Consider the following 25,967-nt stretch of genomic DNA (forward strand, 5'->3'; position numbering starts at 1 on the left):
ACGATCGTGAAATACGACGGTACGTAACTCTATTTTTGACATTTCTATTACTGAAGAGTGGATCAGTTTGTGGGCTAGATGATATGGTGTAAAACAGGGAAATGCAATTCTCGGACCTCCAGCTGGTGCGGAACTACAAGTCCCATGATGCATAGTGAAACTCTGACAGCCACAAGCATGACACCCAGAGGCAGAGGCATGATGGGACTTGTACTTTTGCAACAGCTGTAGGTCCACTAATTGCAGATCCCTGGGGTAAAAGCTTGTTGTAGTAGTAGTGGCTTTACTGACACTTTGTTTTTTATTTAATTTTTACATACAGAAATTATGGACCCCTTCAAGGAGCCAGAATTTTTCACGGAGTTTATACAACGCTGGAAAGAACTTCCTGTGCTCTGGCAAACAAAAAGCAAAATCAACAAAAACAAAGATGCCAGGAAGCAAGCACTGGAGACCCTGCTTGCATTTGTTAGCCCAAGGCTCCCACACGCAACTACTGACACGGTCAAAAACAAAATTAATTCGATTAGGGGCACCTACAGGACCCAACGGTCACAAGTCCTGGCCTCTATGAGATCTGGAGCTGCAGCTGACAGCATCTACAAACCCAACCTGTGGTACTATGGTCAGATGCAGTTCATTGATGACCAGCTCGAAACACGGGCATCCGTGTCTACCCTTCCCCCAAGGAATCAGTCCAGTCTTCCCGGCAGCCAAGAGCAGGCTACATCTGATGAAGATCTAGACTTCATGGAGGACACAGATTGTGACCCATCGAGCCAGGTATTGCATTTTAATACTAATTAATGAAATGCAAAGTATAATAATGATTAGAAATGTAGGTTACAAGTGGTGTAAAATTTAGCTGAGTTGTCAAAACATTGGTAAAATAGCAATAGCCAATACGGCCAAAACAGAATGGGGACAAGATACATAAATGCAGAGGTCATAATGATTGTGGGTAATTTTATGTTACGCCATTAGGGGGGTAAACGCTAGACACCTGGAAGGGGTCACAGATATCTAACAAACTTTGTGTTCATTAACATTTTTTCTACTTTTTTTTAACTAAACAGACATTCCTAGCTTTGAGAAACGCACCCTACTTAGCAGGTTCAGTCAGCATCACCCCCCCCCCCCCCCCACACAACTCCAGGGGGCAAATATCTGAAGCTGGGTAAGGGGCAACATAATTAGGGATGGCGGGCCTCATTTAAATCTATTTCCGCATTCACTTCGCATATGTCATGATTTGTAAAATGTGTGTGATTAATGAAGCCAAAAAATTAAATAAGATCCTTTTTTTTGTAGACACACACAGAGCAAAGCCAGGAGGAGGCAGGCCCCACAGGGAGCCAGGGTGAGGCAGAGGCCACTCGGAGCCAGGAGGTGGCAGGCCCAACAAGGAGACAGGGTGAGGCAGAGGCCACTCGGAGCCAGGAGGTGGCAGGCCCCAGTGGGATACAGGAGTCACGCAGGCGGGATTGCATCTCCCAGATCCCTCCTTTTCGCGCTCCAGGAAAAAGAACAAGGAGACTGATGCAAATGGAGGAGGAGACCCAGGCCATTCTCCGTCAAGCAGCTGCGGCCATCAGAGAACAACCATCTGAGGAAGAGGGATTCGCAGCGCTCATCGCAGCCAAGCTACAAAATCTAGAGCGGGCCCAGCGTGTGCGCTGCGAATACATCATATTCAAGGCCATAAGCATGGCCTCACTGGGCAACCTACATGAAAATATAGATCTTGGGCTGATTCCCACTCCTGTGCTTTCTGCTCTTCCTGCTCCTTCTCCTGCTCCTGGTCCTTCTCCTGCTCCTTCTCCTACTCCTGCTCCTTCTCCTGCTCCTGATCCTTCTCCTCCTCTTCCTGAGCCTGCTCTGGTTCCTGCCACAAACTTGGCTCATGAAACCCAGCCCCCGAGGAGGCAGACTGCAGGGAAGGCTGCAGGGAAGGCTGCAGGGAAGGCTGCAGGGAAGGCTGCAGGGAAGCCTGCAGGGAAGCCTCAACCAAAGAGGAAGAAGTGAGGAGATGGTGCCCCTAATCCCAAAACATTGGCATTGCCAGCCTGGATTATTTGCTTGCTGGACCCTTGCCTTGCAAAATCCAAGCAGGGTCTCCTTTACTTTATTCCGGGCTTTTTTTTTTTTTTTGGATATGTTTTGGTTTGACAGATGTGTTTAAGTTTATTTTATTTATTTTATACATGAATAAATGTATTTGTTTCTGAAAAAAGTTCACATGTGTTTTTTTAAAACATATATAGAGATCATTAGTGAGGAGGCAAACACATTTCACCAAAAAAAAAAAATTAACAAGGGACAACAACCTCCTTGTGGGTAATTTGCATAATAAGATATTATGTTGTTGTGGTGACTTCACACACTCCAAAATAACAAACATTAAACATGGTATTCATTTGCTCAAATACATTAAACAACCCAAAATAAAAAAGGGACATGGAGATGTGCATAAACAAAAAAAAAAGAAAATTAACAAAAATAATTCAAAAACAAAAAAGGTTGTCAGAACTATGTAACAAGATGAGCCACAACAAACTAGGGTTTTAGTGTAGCATTTAAATGCATTGTGTCAAATGCTGCGCAGTCTTTTCTTCATTACTATTAAAACGAACGAATGTGCTGAAGCCATTCTGGACAGTAGATTTACCACAACAAGCGCTCCCGTCTCAGAAATTGCTTCTGAGCAGGCGCGGGTTTAAAACGTCGTTTTCAACGTCGTTTTGCCCACACACTATCATTTTAATTGACACAGAAAACGACGTTTTGAAAAACGACACAAAAAATTCGAGCATGTTCGAATTTTTTTTTGGTCGTTTTTCTCAAGACATAAATCGACGTTTTCCCCACACACGGTCATTTGAAATGACGTTTTTCAAAACGTCGTTTTTTTTCATCGCAAAAAACGACCGTCTGTACGCGGCATTACAGGTAAGTATGACGTAAAAATACTATTTTCTTTTTTCATACATCATGAGACACAGAGTCAGGCTAATATTCAATACCTGATGGGACATCCCAGAGCCTTGAGCGGAGGGAGACACCCTGCCAAACAATAGCCATCAGTTTTTATACGGAAGCCCGCAGAACACTGCGGCCGAAAGCCAAATCCTCGGCTGCTCGAACATCCACTTGATAACATTTTGTGAACTATGCACTGAAGACCAGGTAGCAGCCTTACAAATCTGAGCCACAGATGGCGAAAAGCCCAGGAGGTTCCTACACCCCTGGTAGAATGAGCCCTCACCCTAAAAGGAGGAGCTTTATGTTTTAGACCGTAGGCCTGAATGACCAATTGACGGACACAATTGGCAATGGAAGCCTTGGAAGCTGCCTGCCCTTTCTTGGGTCCCTTTGGTAAAACAAAAACAAGAGTCTGATCCTCGGATCTCCGCAGATCTGACAAATAAACCTTGACTGCCCGGACAACGTCCAAGGAGTGCAGTCATCTCTCTTCTGCAGAACGAGGCTGAGAGAAAAAAGAAGGCAAAATAAGGTCCTGATTTAAATGAAAGGCCAACACCTTTGGCAAAAAGGATGGAACAGGTCCTAACACGACCCGTGGTGAAGAATTAAATATGGTTCCCTGCATGACAGGGACGCCAACTCTGCACCCTCCAAGCCGAGGTGATAGCCATCAGGAAGGCTAGCTTGCATGACAGCAAGTCTAATGGGATTTCCTTATTAGGTTCAAATTGTTGTTTCTGTAATACAGACAGCACCAAGTTCAGGTCCCAAGGACACATAGGCGGCCTAATACGGGCAAGCAATCAAGTTGCCCCCTGCATAAATGTTCGGACCAATGAATGGGAGGCTAAAGGCCTTTGGAAGAATACTGATAGGGTCGAAACTTGACCTCTGAATGTACCCAAAGCCAATTTGATTTCTACAGCTGACTGTAGAAAAGAGAGACGTCTCCCAATCACATGGGATGCCATTCTTTGGCTTCACACCAAGCAATATAAAAGTCTTCTAGACCTTAAGATAGATCTTCCTATTGACAGCTTTTCTAGCATTTACTAGGGTAGATACTACTGGTCCCGAGATGCCACGGTCCTTTAACACCCTGGCTTCAATAGCCATGCTGTCAAATTTAGAGACTGTAAATTGGGGTGGAATATAGGACCCTGAGACAGTAGATCGGGGGGGGGCTCTGTGGAAGCGTCCATGGCCCATCCATTGTTAGTCTCACAATCTCCAGGAACCAGGGCCTTCTGAGACAGGCTGATACCACCAGAATGACTGGAACTCCCTCTTTCCAAATCATGTGCAACAAATTTAGAAGGAGAGGGATCGGAAGGAAAGCATAAACCAGGGAGTATTGGCTCCATGGAACTATCAGAGCATCTGTTCCGATTGCCAGAGGATCGCTTGTTCGGGACACAAACTGCTGTAGCTTGTTGTTGAACCTGGATGCCAGTAGGTCGACCTCTGGCCATCCCCAACATTGGCAGATTTCTTGGAATACCCCTGGGTCAGGGGCATCTCCAGCTTTCGTATTTAAGGGGGGCACATGGGGGGACAGGAAAAAATTGTAGGGGGGCCCAACTATAAAATGCAATTTTATATATATATATATATATATATATATATATATATATATATATATCCTGGGACCCTTTACTACAATCCCACAACTGGCCCTTTCACATGTTCTGCAGTGAGCTCCCTTCCTACTATATTGGGGCCCCCCCAGGGTGGCAGAAAACAAGAGATATGTCCCAGCACACCAAGAAAATATAAGGGTCCAAAGCAGTGGGAGAACTTGGGTTGCAAAGGTTGTCTTGCCACCGGGCCCTGGTGTTTTGCCACTGTGGGATTCCCCAGCTGTCCTGTCCCTGCTATTGAGTCCCAGCGCTGGTCTGGCGTCTGTATCCTTGGCAGCGGCGGCAGTCTATTAGGACCTAGTGCTGGTGACATTATGGGTGCATGCAGAGGAAGCTGGCACTATTGGTTATAGCAGTGTTTCTCAATTCCAGTCCTCAGGCCCCCCCAACAGGTCAGGTTTTCAGGATTTCCATTATTTTGCACAGGTGATTTGATCAGTTTCACTGCCTTACCACACCTCACCACAGCCTTTTCATCTGAGGGAAATCCTGAAAACCTGACCTGTTGGGGGGGCCTGAGGACTGGAATTGAGAAACACTGGGTTATAGAGAGCCGAGCCCCCAGCTGGTCACCTAGCAGCAGTAATGCTGTATAACCGTCTCTGTTGACATGCTGATCGGGATGTGATCCAGGTGATGCTCCCAGTCAAATCTAATAAACACAGTATTTATTAGCATCAAGAGTACAACCACATAAATATAATCACCCGTATGTTCCGCAGCCATGTGGGCCTGTAAAGTGTGGGCTTTGATCAATAAAATCACTGATATTTAACACTAGGATTTGACTAACAGCATCACCTGGATTGCATCCTGATCATAATGTCAGAGAAGGCTCCACTGCTGCTAAGCAACCAGCAGGGAGCTTGATGGCCCATACACACCATCAGATTGTCGTACGATGTGTCGTACGATGTTTTCCGCTAGCTGGTCGCATCGGGACCACAATTTCCGAAAAAACTCCCGATTATGATCGTACGACCAAAATTGCCTACGTTCTTTGCGGATTTACGTCGTTGCGTAGTGATGTAATGTACGGTTGACCCCATTGTAGCCACGCCCGCAGCATAGCATTTGTGAACCAGCGTTCTTTCGGGCTACTACGTACTTTCCTGTGAACTACGGTAGCTCGTTCGGGCCACCACGTCCTTTCTTTCTTGCCGAGACGTATTTTCTTTCGGAGTGGCACGGTCGTTCGGACAGGATGGAGCCGGGGCACCAAAATACCAACATTGCAGTTGCAATGATTGGAGTCATGGCCATCCAAAAGGTCCTTAGCCAGAAGAAAAAAAAAATAGAAGGACATGGACCAAACAGTGGCTGATGAATCGGGAGAAATATTCCCACATGTCCTTGCTCAGGGATCTTCAAGAAAAAAATCCAGAAGATTACCGAAATTATCTGAGAATGGATGATGATTGTTTTCAGCATTTACTGGCATGCGTCAGACCACATATTCAGAAGCAGGACACTGTGATGCGTGAAGCAATAAGTGCTGATCAAAGGCTCATAGCAACTTTACGTTACTTGGCAACTGGACGCAGTCTGCAGGATTTAAAATTCTCCACTGGAATATCTCCACAGTCACTGGGCAAGATCATCCCTGAAACCTGCGAAGCCCTTATCCAAACATTGAAGGATGAATATCTAAAGGTACAGTGAAGTTTATTATCTATGCATTTTTAGAATTACACTAGTCAGTTTGGGGTCACTTGCAAGCAACGCTACCATTCTTGTTTCTATAACCTCAATGAAGTGTTGCCGCAATTTCCCTGAAGATGTAAAGTGTCCTAGGTAATAAACACATATATGAGCAGGCTTGTGCTTAATTGGACTAGGAAACACATGACACTGAAACTACCCCTAACGTCAAAGTGACATTTGTTTAGAAGCCATACAAATACAGGAGAACAAACAAGCCATCAGCAGTTGTAAACCTTGTTTTGAAAAACATATTCATATATTTTTTGTATACTAAAAAAAAATTAAATACTGTTTATCTCTCCTTTTCCTCCTAGTTTCCAAGAAATGCTGTTGAATGGATGGAGGTTGGGCAGAAATTTCAAGACCAATGGAATTTCCCCAATTGTGGGGGCGCAATTGATGGGAAACACATAAGGATCTCACCACCCCCCAATTCTGGTTCTTACTTTTATAACTATAAAGGCTTTTTCAGCATTGTCCTTCTTGCCGTTGTCAATGCCAATTATGAGTTTTTATATGTAGATATTGGAAAAAATGGACGCAATTCCGATGGAAGTGTGATTGAACACACTAAATTCTACAAATTACTCCAAAGTGGGTCTCTGAATCTGCCATCCCAAAATGAGACCATGGAAGGTCTAAAGTTTGTGTTCGTGGCAGATGATGCATTTGGTTTAGGAGACCATCTCCTCAAACCCTTCCCACAGCGCAACCTGACCCCTGACCAAATGATCTATAATTACAGGTTGTCAAGAGCACGTAGAGTGGTGGAAAACGCTTTTGGAATATTGGCCAACCGTTTCCGTATATTCCAGACGACCATTAATCTATCTTTAAAGAAAATTGACCAAATTGTGCTATGTTGTTGTGTACTACATAACTTCCTGCGGCGACATGCACAGGGATACATTCATGCGGATCAGCAAAATGATCGCGGGACAATGTCATCAGTCCAAGTTGTGCGAGATAGCAGCAATGCCAGACCGACACAATTGACACCACTGGCTCTGCCACATTCCAGGCTGCCATCCCAAAGTGCCTGTCAATGCCGCCTGGACTACATGAATTATTTTATAGGTCAGGGGGCAGTGTCATGGCAGTATGACATGTGACATGTTTTAATACAGGACAAATGCACTGTTCACACTCCATCTCTTTAAAAGGACTGTTTGTCAAGTTTAATGCTTATATGTGTTCTTTTGCTCTTGGATGACATTGCCATGTCAATAAAAAAAAAACCTGAGTATTTGTTTGTATGTTACATATTATTGACATCTTTGCTATCAACATCTTTGCTCATTAGTTCCACGTCATATTGGGCACCCAGTGCCACCAAAGTGAAATCATCATGTGCCAACTTCAAATCCCAACAAGTGCCACCTATCAGTGCCCACTGTGGACACCTAGCAATGGTCACTAGTTTCACATGTAACTGCTCTAATCATGCATTTCCGCGCCCACCTTTAAATAGACTTTAGTATCATATTTTAATTGCCCATCTGTGACCACTTTTCTATGGGCACATTGTGAGTTCTTCACCTCCAAAAAATACCCACACCAAAAAATGCATCAAAAGCTCCTGATAATCGTACACACCTCATTCCAGGGAAATTATTTCTTAATGAAATATTTCACGGTTCACACTGTGCCTTTTCCTAATTTGGAGTAATAAACACATCATGTGGTGGGAACTAACTGTTTAAAACACAAAAAAAAGGATCAAGTTCATGACATGATTCTGCTTTTTATTAGGTACCCACCAAACCCGTTGTGAAATCAATGACAAAGTTAAACTAGAAAAATTGTACAGCCATGCCAACAGTTGACCAAAACCATTAATAGCAGACTATACAACAGACATTCCGTGCGCGCAGCCTACGAAGATACGTTGTCTACGCACTACGTTCGCATCGTACTGACGTCATAATAAACGGACGGCAGACGTACGCTCGTGTGGTGAATGATAACCGGGCGCGGCAACAGCGAACGCTCCCGGAAAGAACGCTGCTACGAATTGTAGTGCAGCACGAACTGAGGTAAAATGTTGTGACAATGTTGCTGGATGTTATGTAAATATTGTATAACTTAACCAATTGTCAGACCTCATTAAAACCTTCTCTTGCAGGAATCATGCCGGACAAGTTCACCTCCCCTGATTTTTTATCCCAGTTCATTGAAATGTACAGGCAGCTGCCCTGTTTATGGCAAGTAAAATCTAAAGATTATTCCAACCGTGATAAAAAACATGAAGCCCTGAGTAAACTTGTCGAACTGTGTAAAGCGGTGTGCCCAAATCCAACAATTGATTATGTGAGGAATAAAATTGCCAATATACGAACCGTATTCAAAAAAGAACTGAACAAGGTTCGTGTTTCACAGACATCTGGGGCAGGAACAGATGAAATTTATGAACCACGGCTGTGGTATTATGACAGTCTGCGCTTTCTGACAGACCAGGTTGAAGCCAGAGCATCAGTGTGCAGCCTTTCAGGAACATCTGCTGCATCTCCAAACTCAGAGGATGAGGAACAGGACAATGTAGAAGATCTACCCATATCACAGGTCAGTGTATAATGCCCATTTAGGCATATAATATTCTTTTTGTATGATGCTTTCTTCCTAACAAAGAAAAGGTGCTAGTATCAACATACTAGCACATTATGTGCCACATAACGTTTACAAATGAAAGGAACAGTGCACCTACTGCTGGGCGCGTTTCCATGCACTCACTTGGGGGAAATGGAAGTGCAGTTGTAATCCCTTGGCTGATCACATCTGTCTATAAGTCCATCACAGCCGGATTTTTAAAGTATGTTTAGTGAAGTGACTAGCAATGATGAAAAGGGCTAAACAGTTCATGCATATAGATAGAATTCTGCATGTTGAACCACATGTAATGATCCAATACATGGCTCATGGTCTCCAAACTTCACAGGGAATTGTGATTTTAACCTACATTATATAAAGATTGGAGCACTTTAGAGCATTTGCTTCATCACCAAGGATGGCTCACACCTAATACATATGTGCAACTTGTATTATCTATCTAGATAGATGTATGCTTACATCTATCTATCTAGATAAATGCATACATCTATCTATCTAGATAAATGCATACACATCTATCTAGATAGATAAATACATACACATCTATCTAGATAGATGTATATATCTAGTTTTAATAGTAATTATATGTTCCTGAAAAGTTACAAAGTACAGTATATGAAGATATTACATTTTTGATAAAATTAGGTTACAATAACTGCACCGTCATATCCACAATGTGATTATAACTGACAACTTCAATGCAATTGATGTCCAAATGTTATAGCTTCTGCAGGAGCAAGAATCACAAGAAGACATGTTCACGTCCAGGCCTGCTCCTCCACCCCTGGCTAGGAAGAAAAAAAGAAGTCTAGATTCGGCTACATGTTCCTTTCTGGATAAGGCTGCATCGGCATTGCAGAACAAGTCCGATGAATCTGATGGGTTCGGAGTCATGATTGCCAACAAGCATAGAAAAATGACTGACCAACAAAGAGAATTTGCAGAGAGACTGGTTTTAGAAGTTCTTGCAAAGGGTATCAGAGGAGAATTGAGCGCTAAGACAAAATTAATAGAGGAACAGCCACCAACAACTTACCAGGCACCCATGCATTTTGCCCAAACACAAGCATCCAACCACCAGACTGGACAATGGCAATATCCCTCCGGCCAAGTTCATAGTTCTCCTTGGGGTACAACTTATACCAACATATAATTTTTCATCAAATGTTGGAGTTGTAGTGTAAGGTTTTAATTTTTCAATAATAAATATCACACAACGTATGCCTGATCTATGTTGAGACAATACATTGTGAAATATTTAACACATAGCAAAAGTGTTTGACAATGGTTTTATTTATTCTGTTCATTAAATCATATATTGTACTCTTTATCTGTGCACATCCCTCCCCTTCCCAAAAACATGCAAGGAGTCATGTGAAGTGTAAATTCTTTTATTTTTGCTTTTAGCATGTTGTTTGCTAAACGTGCATATGAAGGCATGATATGCATATTGTATAAAATATAAAAAGTGTGAAACATACACAAACATTGTGCAATTCTTAAGACTTACATGTTTAAGAACAAACATATTTAACATTATGAGGTTGTGTAACATACACACTCACATTTTCTTCAAACTAATAACAACTATTACAGCCCATACTCAACATGAGATGTAAGTAGGGTTGTCCCGATACCACTTTTTTAGGACCGAGTACAAGTACCGATACTTTTTTTCAAGTAGTCGCCGATACCGAATACCGATACTTTTTTTTAAATGTGTCCCCATATGCAGCCATGTCCCCCCCCATATGCAGCCATGTCCCCCCCATATGCAGCCATGTCCCCCACATATGCAGCCATGTCCCTCTAGCCATGTCCCTCACATATGCAGCCATGTTCCTCTAGCCATGTCCCTCACATATGCAGCCATGTCCCTCACATATGCAGCAATGTCCCTCACATATGCAGCAATGTCCCTCACATATGCAGCAATGTCCCTCACATATGCAGCAATGTCCCTCACATATGCAGCAATGTCCCTCACATATGCAGCAATGTCCCTCACATATGCAGCAATGTCCCTCACATATGCAGCAATGTCCCTCACATATGCAGCAATGTCCCTCTAGCCATGTCCCTCACATATGCAGCAATGTCCCTCTAGCCATGTCCCTCGATGCGGAGGCGCGATGCGGCGGCAGCGGCGGGGGGGGAAAGGGGGGGGGGGAAGTATTCTATTTAGGTATCGGGGGTATTTGCGCGAGTACGAGTATTCCCGCAAATACTCGGTATCGGTCCCGATACCGATACTGGTATCGGTATCTGGACAACCCTAGATGTAAGCATTATAGTCTTGTATTTTTTGAAAAATATATTAACTTTGCGTTACAAAAGTTTCATTGTTATACCCGTTTCAAATCCAGAAAATGGATAGGAGAAATACACCAAACCTATTATACAGCAGGAAAATTCTTAAAGGGGTGGTTCGCCTTAAAAAGAATTTTTAACAATACATTCTGATGTCTGCTTACACTGGCTGTTTTTTTTTTTCCGTACATACCTCGATCATATCGCATATCGCCCTCGGTCTCCGGATACGAGTCTTGCTGGACCTAGTTGATTGACGTTCCTCCGAACGGCGCATACTGCGCGTCACGACTTTCCGACAGAAGCCGAACGTCATTGCGCAGGTGCTGTATAGAGTTGGCTCTGTACGACGCCTGCGCAGCGATGTTCGGCTTCTTTTGGAAAGTCGTGACGTCATGTATGCGTTGCTCGGATGGAAAGTCAATCAACTAGGAATGTCCACCGCCAGAAGACTCGTACCCGGAAGTCGAGGGGTTAAACGGCGATATGAAGCAATGCAGGCAAAAAAAAAAAAATAAACAGCCTACCCGCAGTGTAAGCAGACTTCCGAATGTATTGTTAGAAATGTGATTTAATGGTGAACCACCGCTTTAACACCAAAAAAATAAACTGAAAAAGTGAGTGGGAATACAGTTTTGCAGAACTGCAGAACTGGGAGTTCTCAACCTTGAATTATATGTTTCACGGCTTCCCAAACTGGTCCTCTGTCCGCACAATGCATATCACCAAATGTAAGAAAACTAGCGTTGCTGCGATTCGACACTATACATTGCCTGTGCAGTCTGCTCTATAGTGTCAACTCGTAGGCCAATTGAAATTGAAAATCTGGTGATGCGCGTTGTGCAACACGGTATCTATTTCCTAAAAGCCTATAATCACATAAAGGAAAGAATATGAACAGTCACAGTTAATAGAACCGTGAACCTGGGATAGGAATGCCCATTACCGCAACACACAGAAGCGTAAGACATGGATATAAACTGCCACTCCCATAGTTCTGGAAAACAGTAAGGCCTGTCCAAAAAGCCAATATGATGGGATGTAGGGCAACAATCAAAATGAAGGCCTCCATCCAATCATATTTGCTTAGTATACTTGTTTTTTAATTGGTTTATTTGGCTGTTTGGTGCTGCACCCCTTCAAAGTGGGGGATCATCCAAAAGAAAACTGTGGATACATTACATAGAACTGAGTAGTCAACATGACAGTTTTTTGGACATTCTTTGCCATGTATAAAAGCATTTGTGAGAGGGCTTCTGGGTATGTAATCTGTGGTACTGGACGTTCACAATTGTTTGTGATCGTTACAACCGGTGCATGCAGTGGGCCACAAGTTGTTGGAAGAAGAAAACCATTGGTTCGCAAACACAGTTTAATATGGAAGAGCCCTGGGGCCATCATAAAAAAAAAAATACTAAATTCTGAGTTTCAAAGTCAGAATTCTGAGATTAAAAAGACAGAATTCTGTGTTTCAAAGTCAGAATTCTGAGATTAAATGTCAGAATTCTGTGTTTCAAAGTCAGAATTCTGAGATTAAATGTCAGAATTCTGAGATTAAATGTCAGAATTCTGTGTTTCAAAGTCAGAATTCTGAGATTAAATGTCAGAATTCTGAGATTAAAAAGACAGAATTCTGTGTTTCAAAGTCAGAATTCTGAGATTAAATGTCAGAATTCTGTGTTTCAAAGTCAGAATTCTGAGATTAAATGTCAGAATTCTGTGTTTCAAAGTCAGAATTCTGAGATTAAATGTCAGAATTCTGAGATTAAAAAGACAGAATTCTGAGTTTCAAAGTCAGAATTCTGAGATTCTAAATATAGTAGTCTCTATTAGGAGGATTTTAGGAGCAATTAGCAATAATGTAGTAACACCCATAGACCATCATTCTGCAGACATACAAGTCTGGTGCTCTAGATATAGATCTGTAAATCTATCTTAGTTACAGCATACAGTATGGGGAAGCAGGCAATGCTGGGCTCTCTGGTTCCTCTACAGTCCCACAGTTTACTGTCATTTGCTCTAACATAAAGAGGGATGCTGAAAACGAGTGTATTGTGTGTGTGAGTGGGGGGGGGGGGGGGGGACACAGCTTCCATAGATAACAGAACACAATGCACCCCAACTTTTAGGAAACATTGCACTGTTGCCCCAACAAGAGGGAATTGTGAGCACAATGTGTGTCTTTGTTCAGAACGGCTTGATTATAGCAATTACATGTCTGGACTAATTCTTACAGAGAATGAACCTCATATTACACATAAAAATCAATACAGGTATATAGCTTGAGAAATAGCTCAATGCATAGGGTGACAGACTTGTGATTGATATTTTGTGGGTTCGAATCCAGGAGACAGCACAATTTGTTTTTTAGTTATATGTATATATACATATTATTTTATACATTGCTCTTAGATTAAAATAGAGATGTCCCAATACCAATATTAGTAAATCAATATATTGAAAATGTATATGTCTTCAAAAAATTAAGCTCTGAGCTGGATTCAAACCCAAAACTTAAAAACACAGAAGTCTATTACTCTAACCATTGAGCTATAACCCAAATCATACAACTCTACTGTGTTTTTAGGTTTAATATGGGGTTCATTCTCTGTAAGAATTAGTCCAGACATGTGATTGCTATGATCAAGCCGTTCTGACCATAGACACACATTGTCCTTCTGCCTTCTAGCCATTCACAATTCCCTCATGTTGGGGCAACAGTGCAATGTTTCCTTAAAGTTGGGGTGCATTGTGTTCTGTTATCTATGGAAGCTGTGTCACCCCCCCCCACTCACACACAGACAATACACTCGTTTTCAGCATCCCTCTTTATGTTAGAGCAGATGACAGCAAATGGAGGAACCAGAGAGCCCAGCACTGCCTGCTTCCCCATACTGTATGCTGTAACTAAAATAGATTTACAGATCTATATACAGAGCAAAAGACTTGTATGTCTGCAGAATGATGGTCTATGGGTGTTACTACATTATTCTTAATTGCTCCTAAAATCCTCCTAATAGAGACTACTATATTTAGAAACTCAGAATTCTGATATTAAATCTCAGAATTCTGACTTTGAAACTCTGAATTCTGACTTTTAATCTCAGAATTCTGACTTTTAATCTCAGAATTCTGACTTTTAATCTCAGAATTCTGACTTTGAATCTCAGAATTCTGACTTTTAATCTCAGAATTCTGACTTTTAATCTCAGAATTCTGACTTTGAAACTCAGAATTCTGACTTTTAATCTCAGAATTCTGACTTTTAATCTCAGAATTCTGACTTTTAATCTCAGAATTCTGACTTTTAATCTCAGAATTCTGACTTTGAAACTCAGAATTCTGACTTTGAAACTCAGAATTCTGACTTTTAATCTCAGAATTCTGACTTTGAAACTCAGAATTCTGACTTTTAATCTCAGAATTCTGACTTTTAATCTCAGAATTCTGACTTTTAATCTCAGAATTCTGACTTTTAATCTCAGAATTCTGACTTTGAAACTCAGAATTCTGACTTTGAAACTCAGAATTCTGACTTTGAAACTCAGAATTCTGACTTTGAATCTCAGAATTCTGACTTTTAATCTCAGAATTCTGACTTTTAATCTCAGAATTCTGACTTTGAAACTCAGAATTCTGACTTTTAATCTCAGAATTCTGACTTTTAATCTCAGAATTCTGACTTTGAAACTCAGAATTCTGACTTTGAAACTCAGAATTCTGACTTTTAATCTCAGAATTCTGACTTTTAATCTCAGAATTCTGACTTTGAAACTCAGAATTCTGACTTTTAATCTCAGAATTCTGACTTTTAATCTCAGAATTCTGACTTTGAATCTCAGAATTCTGACTTTTAATCTCAGAATTCAGAGTTTCAAAGTCAGAATTCTGAGATTTAATATCAGAATTCTGAGTTTCTAAATATAGTAGTCTCTATTAGGAGGATTTTAGGAGCAATTAAGAATAATGTAGTAACACCCATAGACCATCATTCTGCAGACATACAAGTCTTTTGCTCTGTATATAGATCTGTAAATCTATTTAAGTTACAGCATACAGTATGGGGAAGCAGGCAGTGCTGGGCTCTCTGGTTCCTCCATTTGCTGTCATCTGCTCTAACATAAAGAGGGATGCTGAAAACGAGTGTATTGTCTGTGTGTGAGTGGGGGGGGGGGGTGACACAGCTTCCATAGATAACAGAACACAATGCACCCCAACTTTAAGGAAACATTGCACTGTTGCCCCAACATGAGGGAATTGTGAATGGCTAGAAGGCAGAAGGACAATGTGTGTCTATGGTCAGAACGGCTTGATCATAGCAATCACATGTCTGGACTAATTCTTACAGAGAATGAACCCCATATTAAACCTAAAAAAACAGTAGAGTTGTATGATTTGGGTTATAGCTCAATGGTTAGAGTAATAGACTTCGGTGTTTCTAAGTTTTGGGTTCGAATCCAGCTCAGAGCTTAATTTTTTGAAGACATATACATTTTCAATATATTGATTTACTAATATTGGTATTGGGACATCTCTATTTTAATCTAAGAGCAATGTATAAAATAATATGTATATATACATATAACTAAAAAACAAATTGTGCTGTCTCCTGGATTCGAACCCACAAAATATCAATCACAAGTCTGTCACCCTATGCATTGAGCTATTTCTCAAGCTATATACCTGTATTGATTTTTATGTGTAATATGAGGTTCATTCTCTGTAAGAATTAGTCCAGACATGTAATTGCTATAATCAAGCCGTTCTGAACAAAGACACACATTGTGCTCACAATTCCCTCTTGTTGGGGCAACAGTGCAATGTTTCCTAAAAGTTGGGGTGCATTGTGTTCTGTTATCTATGGAAGCTGTGTCACCCCCCCCCCCCCCACTCACACACACAATACACTCGTTTTCAGCATCCCTCTTTATGTTAGAGCAAATGACAGTAAACTGTGGGACTGTAGAGGAACCAGAGAGCCCAGCATTGCCTGCTTCCCCATACTGTATGCTGTAACTAAGATAGATTTACAGATCTATATCTAGAGCACCAGACTTGTATGTCTGCAGAATGATGGTCTATGGGTGTTACTACATTATTGCTAATTGCTCCTAAAATCCTCCTAATAGAGACTACTATATTTAGAATCTCAGAATTCTGACTTTGAAACTCAGAATTCTGTCTTTTTAATCTCAGAATTCTGACATTTAATCTCAGAATTCTGACTTTGAAACACAGAATTCTGACATTTAATCTCAGAATTCTGACTTTGAAACACAGAATTCTGTCTTTTTAATCTCAGAATTCTGACATTTAATCTCAGAATTCTGACATTTAATCTCAGAATTCTGACTTTGAAACACAGAATTCTGACATTTAATCTCAGAATTCTGACATTTAATCTCAGAATTCTGACTTTAAAACACAGAATTCTGACATTTAATTTCAGAATTCTGACTTTGAAACACAGAATTCTGACATTTAATCTCAGAATTCTGACTTTGAAACACAGAATTCTGACATTTAATCTCAGAATTCTGACATTTAATCTCAGAATTCTGACTTTGAAACACAGAATTCTGACATTTAATCTCAGAATTCTGACATTTAATCTCAGAATTCTGACTTTGAAACACAGAATTCTGTCTTTTTAATCTCAGAATTCTGACTTTGAAACTCAGAATTTAGTATTTGTTTTTTTTATGATGGCCCCAGGGCTCTTCCATAGTTTAAAGACTAGTAGCAGACCAGCTTCATTCTGAAGCTGCAGACGCACTGCATGCGCCAGTGGTAACGACCAGGGACACAGATCACACATCCGGAAGCCGTGTGGGAAACAAAGGCAGGTACCGCTACCAAAAAAAAAACATCGGTCTAAAATGACATTCTGACAACTAGGTTGAATGTAATATTTAAGCAATTTGGTTGTCGGGAAACATCGGATTACATAAGGTAATGCAGCCTGAAATGCTCATCCAATTTTGGACATTTTTTTTCAAAAAAACTGTACAAACAAATGTAAAAGAATCTAAAAAAACTGTGCAAACAACTTAACAGGTCCAGCATTTAGATTTTGTTCATCAATTCTATAAAGCCTTTCAAATTGTGCTGAAGTGCTGCAGCTGATCGTTTGATCTTCTCGAGTTCGCCACAACAGCGCAAAACATCCATCTTTGAATGCGTAATGGTACTACTTTGCAGCGGATTACCTGTGAAGGATAACATTTACTAAGAATACATTTAGAACAGATGCACTAAAAGCCACAAAAATAATAAGCAACTTACCTGTGCTGGATACAATATTCTGAGATCCATCTGTTATGGCTCTGGCATTTGCTACATCCTCCACTAAAGGGGTGATCTCAATGAGATCCAGGTTTTGATGTCTTTCACTCAGGGGATGATCCCAAACCTCCATCCCAGAATGGTCCGTCTGCATCTCTTCAAGTAGATGGTATCTTTGATTTTCTGTAAATTCCATACAACATCATTAGGAATTTTCTATAAAACCTCTGGTTTTAGATATTGGTGCACAGCATTGCTATATTTGGATTACAAACCTTCAGGACTGGAATCTTGGGTAGGGGAAATTGTAATTATGTCCTCTGTGTGTATGTTCGTCAATGCGGAGTTACATGGTGAGCCTAGGGAAATAAAAAATACCAGTCACAATTAAAAACACTGCTTTGTAAAATATCTATATATCTATATCTATCTCTCTACTCTCATCTCTATATATTTTTCCAAAAACACACACACACACAAAATTTACTGTGTGTATAACATTTTTAACCTTTCGGGTATAACGATAGATAGATACATAGATAACTTGATAGATACATACATACAAATAGAGATATATATCCTGTTCTTCTGTCTGTAAAGTAACACAGTGATGTCTGTCTTTTGGCTATATTTGGCTTTACAAACCTTCAGGACTGGAATCTTGGGTAGGGGAAATTTGAATTATTTCCTCTGTTTGGATGTTTGTCATTCCAGGATTAGATGATGAGCCTAGGAAAAAGCAAACAGGCTCGTCACGGCATAAACCAAAAAAAAAAGGGATTTAACAATGAGACAGATATATATATATATATTACCGCAATCCATCACAGACCAATGTGTGGGAGAACAATTAGAAAAATTACAGCGCCTACTGATTACGGGAGATGATGCAACTTTTAGGGGTAATTAATTGGTGTTAATAGGAATGGCGGGTATATGTGTCCTTTTTGGGAAAACAACAACATTACACCATCAAAATATGAAATATTCTAAATATGTTTGGGATCATTCACATTTCAACAGTGAACAATGATAGAATTAAGCAGGAATTACTATATAAATGGGACTGACAGGTAAGTGGTTAACCACTATGTGCTGGTGGTAAAGGGGTTAAATGTGTATAGCCAAATGAGTAATTATAGCTTTAATGGTGTGGGGGGCAAAATTTATGACCCCATGTACAAGGAAATTAGCCTCTATCTTCTCTCCCTGACAAAACATGGTTATTGTGTTCACGCACATGACTTATTAGACGCAAAGACGTGTGGCCATCGGACGCCTGGCACTCGCATTAACGTGGAGCTTGGGGTGTAAACACAGAGCTCCATGTCCTGCCAGGGAGAGGAGTTCGATGCCATGTCCCGTGTACATAGGGACACACCTCCGTCACCTCCCCCAGTCACCCACACTCACCCTAAAGTTAGAACACTCACTAGGCTACAAATTTGACCCCTTCCACGGCCCATATTGGTTACCCCTTCCCAGGCAAACACAGGTGTACACATTAATCACTGCATATGTCCAGCACCGTTGACTGTCCTGATATTGGTCAGAAGAATGTGCAATGTGTTCCCTATAAACAAACCTGATCGGCGCCATTCGTAGCAAAACACCCAAAAAAAAAAACAAAGGATTGACCCATGTTTTGCACACAATAGAACTGTTGAACAAAGTAGTCACTATATGTTTTATGGCGAGTTTGTTTTATTGTGAATTTTTTAATAAGGGTGCAAAAAAATGAAAAATGGGTATTGGCCTAAACTTTACTAACAGAATGTTTGGGGGTTTTAAAGCAATGGGCTATTAAGAAGAGAAAAAATAAAGTTTTATTTTTTATTTTGCAAACATGTTTTTTTTTTTTTTTTTTGGTAAAAAAAAACACATATGATCAAATAACACCAATTGAAAACGTATTAGTTTGGGTGCAAACACAAAGTACGCCTATTTTTATTAGGATCCACATTGCATGGGCTTGCAAATGCTAGTTATAGCTATGCAGTGCCGGAAGGTAAAATTTAGTTAGGGTAGGAAGGGGGTGTATGTGCACATGAGGTCAAAATCAATCTTGTGGTTTGAACATACCTGTCGCACGCTGAAGCAAGGGATTGTTTTCTACTGTAGAATTTATTCTTTGGCCGTTTTTTTGCTTATTTTTCCCTAGAAAACAAAAAAAAAACATTTTACACAAAAACTAAAAAACAAATGTTTAAAACGAGGAGACATTCTTAACATCACATTGCAACTTACTTTTTTCTATGAGCACATGGATTTTTTTCAGTTGGGCTTGTTCCCTATTTTTCAAATCGGACCATCTTTTCCTTAATTGGTCTTTGGAGCGCAGAATCCCATGTTTTTTCTCGATAACTTGTATGACTTTCTCCAGGATCCGATCCTTCCGTGCATTAGGCTTCTGGTAAGTTTTAAGCTTACCATCATAGTCAAATTTTTCAAGAAAGCTCACAAGCTCCAGCATCTCCTGCCTGCTCATCGGTGTGGCCTTCAATGGCTTCTTTGCCTTTTTTGGGCCCCGATTTTTCTTAGGCCCAGCCGTGCTCTGCTCTCCCTTCTCCATGCTGCTGCCTCGCCCTATGTCGCAGACTGTTGTGTGATATAGAGGCACAAAGGGGCGGAGCTTACGACACATGCGCCGAGAGTCTGCTTAATGAAGTATCGTTCGCAGGACGTTCTTTCGGAGCATTGATTGCGTACATGTGCTGCTTCCGGATTGGTTTTGTTATTGTCCTTCCGGGGTTATTAGCTGCTTCCTGTCATGCGCAATCGGTAGTTTACGATTTTGAACGTACGATCGCTGTACAAATTAAACGATTATCGTGCGTTCTGCTATCGTGCGATAAAAATTATGGAGCTTGCTCCGTCGATTTTGATCGGTTCAACGGTCGGAATCGGGTGTCGAAAGTAGTGTACACACGATCCGAATATCGTACGATCCATCATCGCACGATCGTTACCGTACGATATTCGGATCGTGTGTATGGGCCATAACTGTCTACAACCAATAGAGATGGGCTTGGGTGTGTTTGAAATCCCACATGCCCAATCCCGCCAGGAAGCCGACACTCCACAGTGCTAATCACAGCCACTGAGACAGTCCTGATCTGTGCAGCTTCAGACCAGGAAATGTCTCACTGCCTGTGATTAGCGCTGTGCAGTGTGGGCTTCCTGGCAGGCTCTGGAATGTGGAATTCTGAACATGCCCAGCCCATCTCTAACAACAAATTGTGCCGGCCCTCTTGTACATCAGCCCCATAATGTAACCAGCTCTGGCTTCCAATGTGCTGCCGCCACTGCCATGGGGACAGAGACCAGCGCTGTGAATAGCCGGGACAGGACAACAACTCTGGTTGTTCCAGCACTGGTCCACACTGGGAGGATTTCCCCCATCCCCCTATAATGTGTAGATGGGGGAATTGGATAATTTCTTTTTTTTTTTCATTCAACCTAATAGTTAAATGAAAAAAGTGATCAATGTATGGACTGCCTAAGAGCTAAGACTAGCCATAGACAGTTTAAATCTCAGCTGGTTCAGCAGGAACTGGCTGAGATTTGAACCATTAATGAGCGGATTCTCTTATAATTATCACTAGTGGTTGCTGTATAGTCACTGGTGATAATCACTGTTTGTCGGGAGAATACAATTGCTGGGCAGGAGGGATATTCCCCTGTCACCACTGTCTGTGTTGATGGGGGAATCATGCAAGTTTCTTTCCTGCAATCTGTGGATGTAGGAAAGAAATTTGCACCGTATATTACCTGCCTAACTGAAAGTGAAAGTAAATTGTGAATGTCTTGAAAGAACAGGAGAGGGGGAGGGAGACAGATGGGGGAGAGAATGGATGGAGATAATGCAGTTCAGTGATTACAGTGTACTGCAGTCTGCAGTGCACACACTTACCCACGGTCCAGGCTAGAACCTCAGGCATCATTCACACACATGCTGCTGATTTTCATATTTCCCGCCCACACATCCCCTCTCTTCAGATACAGCACACCGGGATAGTGTAGGCAGGACTGAAAGGAGGAGGAGGAGGAGCTGTATTCCTCCCTGCTCGTATGTGAGGAGAGTGGGGGTGGGGGGTGGCTGGACTCGCTGGGCTGTGAAAGAGTGTCATAGACTGACACTCGGCTCAGCTTGCAGTCACCACTCTCGGAATTTACAGGCTGGTTTTCCTGTCCTAAGGATGGGAGAAATCAGTCTGTTTTTTCAGTAATTGAGATGAAGGCTTTCCCCCCCCACAGAGCTTGTGGAGTCCTTCCTGCAACTCGCTCTTCTCCGTGCCAATGAGGATGCAGGGGAAGGAGCAGATCGGGCAGCTGTGGTTGTTTGTGAGCGCTCGCATTACGCAGTGTCAGCGAGCAGAGGGAGGGGGGAGGATTTCCCCGCAGGAGCTGACTGGGGATGCTCTCCCTCTCAGGAGAGACTTTTTTTGAGGGGTGCACATGGTGGGGCACAGCATAATGTTGGGGGGTCAGGGCCCCCTCTGTCCCCCCCCTAGGGTCGCCATTGCCCTGGGTGTAGGGACCATCTGCCTTCCAGTTCTCCTTTCCCAGGATATGGACTGCCGATATAATTGGCACATGTCCCTCTGCCAAGGCTAGTATGTGATTCACCTCTTTCAGAGCTGAACGACTCCTGGTACCGCCTTGGTGGTTTATATAGGCCACTGCAGTGGCATTGTCAGACTGAACCCTGGTATGGTAGTCCTGAAGCTCCATTGTCCAGGACCGCAGGGCCAGACGTACTGCCTGCAATTACAGGATGATGATGGGCAGGATCCGTTCTGTCTTTGACCATTTTTCTTGTGCTGTGAGCCCCTCTAGGGTCGCTCCCCAGCCTGAGAGACTGGCATCTGTAGTCAGTACTCTCCAGTTACAGGGAGGAAGGGACTCTCTGGGGACCCTGATGTAAGGGGGGGCTCTGTGGGGACCCTGATGTAAGGGGGGCTCTGTTGGAACCCTGATGTAAGGGGGCTCTCTAGGGACTCTGCAGATCGAGAAAGGAGCTGTGTGTTAGTGGGCGTCCTGACACTCCTGCTCGCCCCCTCCCCCCTCAAGAGGCTTTCTCCACACCAGGGAGAAAGCCTCACATTATGGTGTGTAGTTACAGACAGAAGAACAGGAAGTGAGCATTTCTCAGAAGAAATAAGGACATTTAAAAGCAAAATGGAAGGATAAGGTAAGTGAAGGAGGACTGCACTAAGGTAAAGGAAGTTATTTAGGGAAAAAAAATTCCTTTTCATCCCCTTTAAGTTCTCCTGCAAAATGTCTTGATAAACTTGGGAATTCATTTTTCCTTCGATGATAGCAATCCATCCAGGCCCTGATGCAGCAAAGCAGTCCCCAAACCATGATGCCCCCACCACCACACTTCACAGTTGGGATGAGGTTTTGATGTTAGTGTGCTGTGCCTCTTTTTCTCCACAAATTGGGGCTGATTTATCAAGCCTTTGCTCCATGATTCATGGAGCAAAGGCTGGAGTAGCAGCCGTTTTGACATTTACTAAAGAAATGCGCTGGCAAAGCAGCACATATCTTTATTTACTATAATGCTCAGTGTGCCCAGGAGGGGGCGCATGGTGCGCCTCTATGGACCTTGCGCACGGCATTTAAAAATGTAAAATGAAGGTGTATGCAAGTGAGTTTATTAGGGGGGGATGTGGGGTGATGTGGGGAAGTGTAGTGACATGTGTTTGTTTAACAATTACGGGCCGAATTGAAAGTGAAAGTGATTTTTCTGAAAACGAGCGTGTACGCCGGCAAATACATGTAAACCTGCGGGAGGTTTATTTGTGTACTGCGCATGCGTGAGCGGCAATTTGGGACATTCACGCATGCCGCTCCACTACGCCAGCAAAATCTTGGTAAATATCAAGCGGCGTAGCTGCCTTTGCGCGGCTTGAAGCGGCGCACGTGAATTTCCGAATCGTTTTCAGCTTACGCTGACCATGAAGGGGAACTCCGCGCCAAATTTCAAACAAATAACCAGCGTGGGTTTCCCTCCAGGAGCACATCAGGCCCTTAGGTTTGGTATGGACTGTAAGGGGGAAAACCTACGCCGAAAATATGGCGTGGGGGTACCCCCAATATCCATACCAAACCCTTATCCGAGCACGCCGTCTGGCCGGACAGGAATGGGGGTGGGGACGAGCGAGCGCCCCCCTCCTGAGCCGTACTAGACCGCTTGCCCTCAACATGGGGGAGTGTGTGCTTTGGGGCGGGCGGGCACTGCACCCCCCACCCCAAAGCACTCTTGTCCCCATGTCGATGGGGACAAGGGCCTCTTCCCGACAACCCTGGCCGTTGGTTGTCGGTGTATGCGGGCAGGGGCTTTTCGGGAATCTGGGAGCCTCCTTTAATAAGGTGGCCCCCAGATACCGGCCCCCCACCCTATGTGAATGAGTATGGGGTACATCGTACCCCTACCCATTCACCTGGGGAAAAATGTAAAGTTAAAAAAAACACACTACACAGATATTTAAAGTAATTTATTAGTCAGCTGGGGGGTCTTCTTCCAGGGGGCCCCCTTTCTTCTTTAAGCTCTTTTAAAAGGGGGGTAGGCCCGGTCTTTGCCATTTTCTGCGGGTAGGGGGGAGCCGGTCTTCTCGCTTCTCTCTTCTGCCGGGCCGCCCAGGCTTCTCTGCTGTCTTCTGCCAGGCTCCACCCATCCAGTCCTCTCCTCCTCTGTCTTCTCTGTTCCCTTTTCTGCCGGGCTCCACCGTGGGGCCCGGTCTTCTCTGTTCCCTCTTCTGCTGGACTGCCCAGTCTTCTCCTCCGCTGTCTTCTCTGTTCCCTCTTCTGCCAGGCTCCACCGCGGGGGCCAGGGCTTCTCCGCTGTCTTGTTCCTTCTTCTCTTCCAGCGATGTTGACACGACGAGCTCTCCCGCTGTAATGCCATCTGAGCGTTGCGCAATGACTTATATAGGCATAGGGCGTGGTCACAGGGTGATGCCACCCGGCGCCCCACCCTTTGTTACATCACATTCCCGGGGCATGATGGGAATGTGATGTAACAAAGGGTGGGGTTGCCGGGTGGCATCACCCTGTGATCACGCCCTATGCCTATATAAGTTGTTTCGCAACGCTCAGACGGCATTACAGCAGGAGAGCTCGTCGTGTCAACATCGCTGGAAGAGAAGAAGGAACAAGACAGCGGAGAAGACCCGGCTCCCGCGGTGGAGCCCGGCAGAAGAGGGAACAGAGAAGACAGTGGAGGAGAAGACTGGGTGGCCCGGCAGAAGAGGTAACAGAGAAGACAGCAGAGGAGAAGACCGGACCCCTTCTGGTGTTTCTTCTGGTTCAGACTGGACCAGGAGCTGGTGTTTCCATTGGTTCAATCTGGGCCAAGAACTGGTGATTACCTTGGTTCAGACTGGGCCAAGAGTTCATGTTTCTCTTGCCTCAGACTGGGCCAGGAGTTGGTGTTTCCTTGGTTTTTCACCTACAGGGAAAGGTGAATAGTGAATCTAGAGGACATTTGGAGAGCAAAAGAAGAATCAGACTAATTGTTCACTAGACATACAAGGTTCTCCAGCATGAAGTAACTATTTACGATCTCAGCCATGAGTTGGGCCGTTACTCTCTGTGCCAATATATGGATTGTTATGTATGAACGCCTGAGACAGTTGTAATAGAGATCCGTTGATCTCCTCGGCTTATATCAGTAGCTGTCTGTTAAACCGCAAGTTCCTGTTCACGTCTTCACCAGTTCCTGCTTCTTCTGAGATCCTCGAATATTTCCTTATAAGGTAGTAAAACTGACTTTCCTCTCCAGCAGTCTATATAATGATTTGTGAGACAGAGAACGGAAGGAGACTACGGACACCGATGTCTCTCTGGGGTTACTATTCACAGAATAAGATCTTATAAAACACGTAAAGAAGGTTTTCTGTAAGATCTGACCTCGGTGTGAGTACTTAGGAGAGACGTGCCGATCATTACAGCCGTTGCCTGGAGGGAAAGGAGAGACGTGAGGGTTGGTGGAACCCGGACTGCAGAGTCCTGGAAGCCGGTGCTTGGATGTAATGTGTGAGTACTCCTGGGAGAGACGGGGTTAACCATACACAGTCCAGAGGATGGGAAGGATAGACCTCCATTCATGTAGGGGGCAGTACTGGGCTGAGAACCTCAGGGGGCCCTGGAGCCTGTATGTTAGGTGGGGACCCAGCTGCTAATAATGGCCATGAGAAGACCCGGGTACCGCCCACATGGGTGTCATCACTTCGATGTCCCAATTACATGGAACATAAAGAGAAGACAAAGGTTGGATTTAGGAGCCGTCTTATCATCTTTGTAACATCATTAGGAGGGAACATTCTGTATATCTTCTTGTCTTAGTATTATGAGTGTGTGTGTATGCATGTGGAGGACTACAAGTCCCAGCATGTCCTGTATACATTGTACATTATACACATGATGACT

General features: G+C 43.1%; 4 protein-coding genes and 2 pseudogenes across 6 annotated transcripts in view; 3 read left to right on the top strand and 3 right to left on the bottom strand.

Moving 5' to 3' along the window:
- Positions 1 to 25,967, bottom strand: part of LOC120926518 — a 574,555-nt pseudogene that overhangs the window by 329,533 nt on the left and 219,055 nt on the right.
- LOC120928403 (zinc finger protein 300-like) overlaps positions 1 to 25,967 on the top strand; it is a 1,021,177-nt gene that overhangs the window by 299,310 nt on the left and 695,900 nt on the right. The gene's annotated exons all lie outside the window — the stretch shown is intronic.
- The window catches only part of LOC120926655, a 391,741-nt pseudogene that overhangs the window by 146,718 nt on the left and 219,056 nt on the right, over positions 1 to 25,967 (bottom strand).
- Positions 5,543 to 10,140, top strand: LOC120928412. The gene is made up of 3 exons (XM_040339513.1): positions 5,543 to 8,365; positions 8,455 to 8,891; positions 9,661 to 10,140. The coding sequence occupies exons 2-3, from the start codon at positions 8,460 to 8,462 to the stop codon at positions 10,087 to 10,089; spliced, it is 861 nt and encodes a 286-aa protein (XP_040195447.1). The 5' UTR covers positions 5,543 to 8,365; positions 8,455 to 8,459; the 3' UTR covers positions 10,090 to 10,140.
- Positions 16,980 to 20,291, bottom strand: LOC120928407. Of its 2 annotated transcripts, XM_040339509.1 has the most exons (6): positions 19,779 to 20,291; positions 19,614 to 19,688; positions 18,177 to 18,260; positions 17,807 to 17,890; positions 17,532 to 17,714; positions 16,980 to 17,455 (listed from the first exon to the last, which is right to left on the bottom strand). In XM_040339509.1, exons 1-6 carry the CDS (start codon positions 20,173 to 20,175, stop codon positions 17,313 to 17,315), a joined length of 966 nt encoding a protein of 321 aa, XP_040195443.1. In that variant the 5' UTR covers positions 20,176 to 20,291; the 3' UTR covers positions 16,980 to 17,312. The 2 variants fall into 2 exon arrangements, with proteins under 2 accessions (XP_040195443.1, XP_040195444.1); XM_040339510.1 differs by lacking the exon at positions 17,807 to 17,890.
- Positions 24,697 to 25,967, top strand: part of LOC120928422 (zinc finger protein 850-like) — a 99,076-nt gene continuing 97,805 nt past the window's right edge. The window contains exon 1 of the mRNA XM_040339519.1: positions 24,697 to 25,574. The gene's annotated coding sequence lies outside the window, so the exon portion shown is untranslated. The remainder of the gene's footprint in view (positions 25,575 to 25,967) is intronic.

This window comes from Rana temporaria, chromosome 2 (genome assembly GCF_905171775.1).
Source record: "Rana temporaria chromosome 2, aRanTem1.1, whole genome shotgun sequence".
Lineage (NCBI taxonomy): Eukaryota > Metazoa > Chordata > Amphibia > Anura > Ranidae > Rana > Rana temporaria.

Bases quoted from the DNA above. Each gene is read 5' to 3' on its own strand.
- LOC120928407 (XM_040339509.1), bottom strand. From the start codon at position 20,175: ATGTGTCGTAAGCTCCGCCCCTTTGTGCCTCTATATCACACAACAGTC. The intron at 18,261-19,613 runs GTATGTTCAAAC...GCTTTTTCCTAG, and splicing joins CTTGCTTCAGCGTGCGACAG to GCTCATCATCTAATCCTGGA. The intron at 17,891-18,176 runs GTTTGTAAAGCC...TTATTTCCCTAG, and splicing joins CCAAGATTCCAGTCCTGAAG to GCTCACCATGTAACTCCGCA.
- LOC120928412 (XM_040339513.1), top strand. From the start codon at position 8,460: ATGCCGGACAAGTTCACCTCCCCTGATTTTTTATCCCAGTTCATTGAA. The intron at 8,892-9,660 runs GTCAGTGTATAA...CAAATGTTATAG, and splicing joins AAGATCTACCCATATCACAG to CTTCTGCAGGAGCAAGAATC.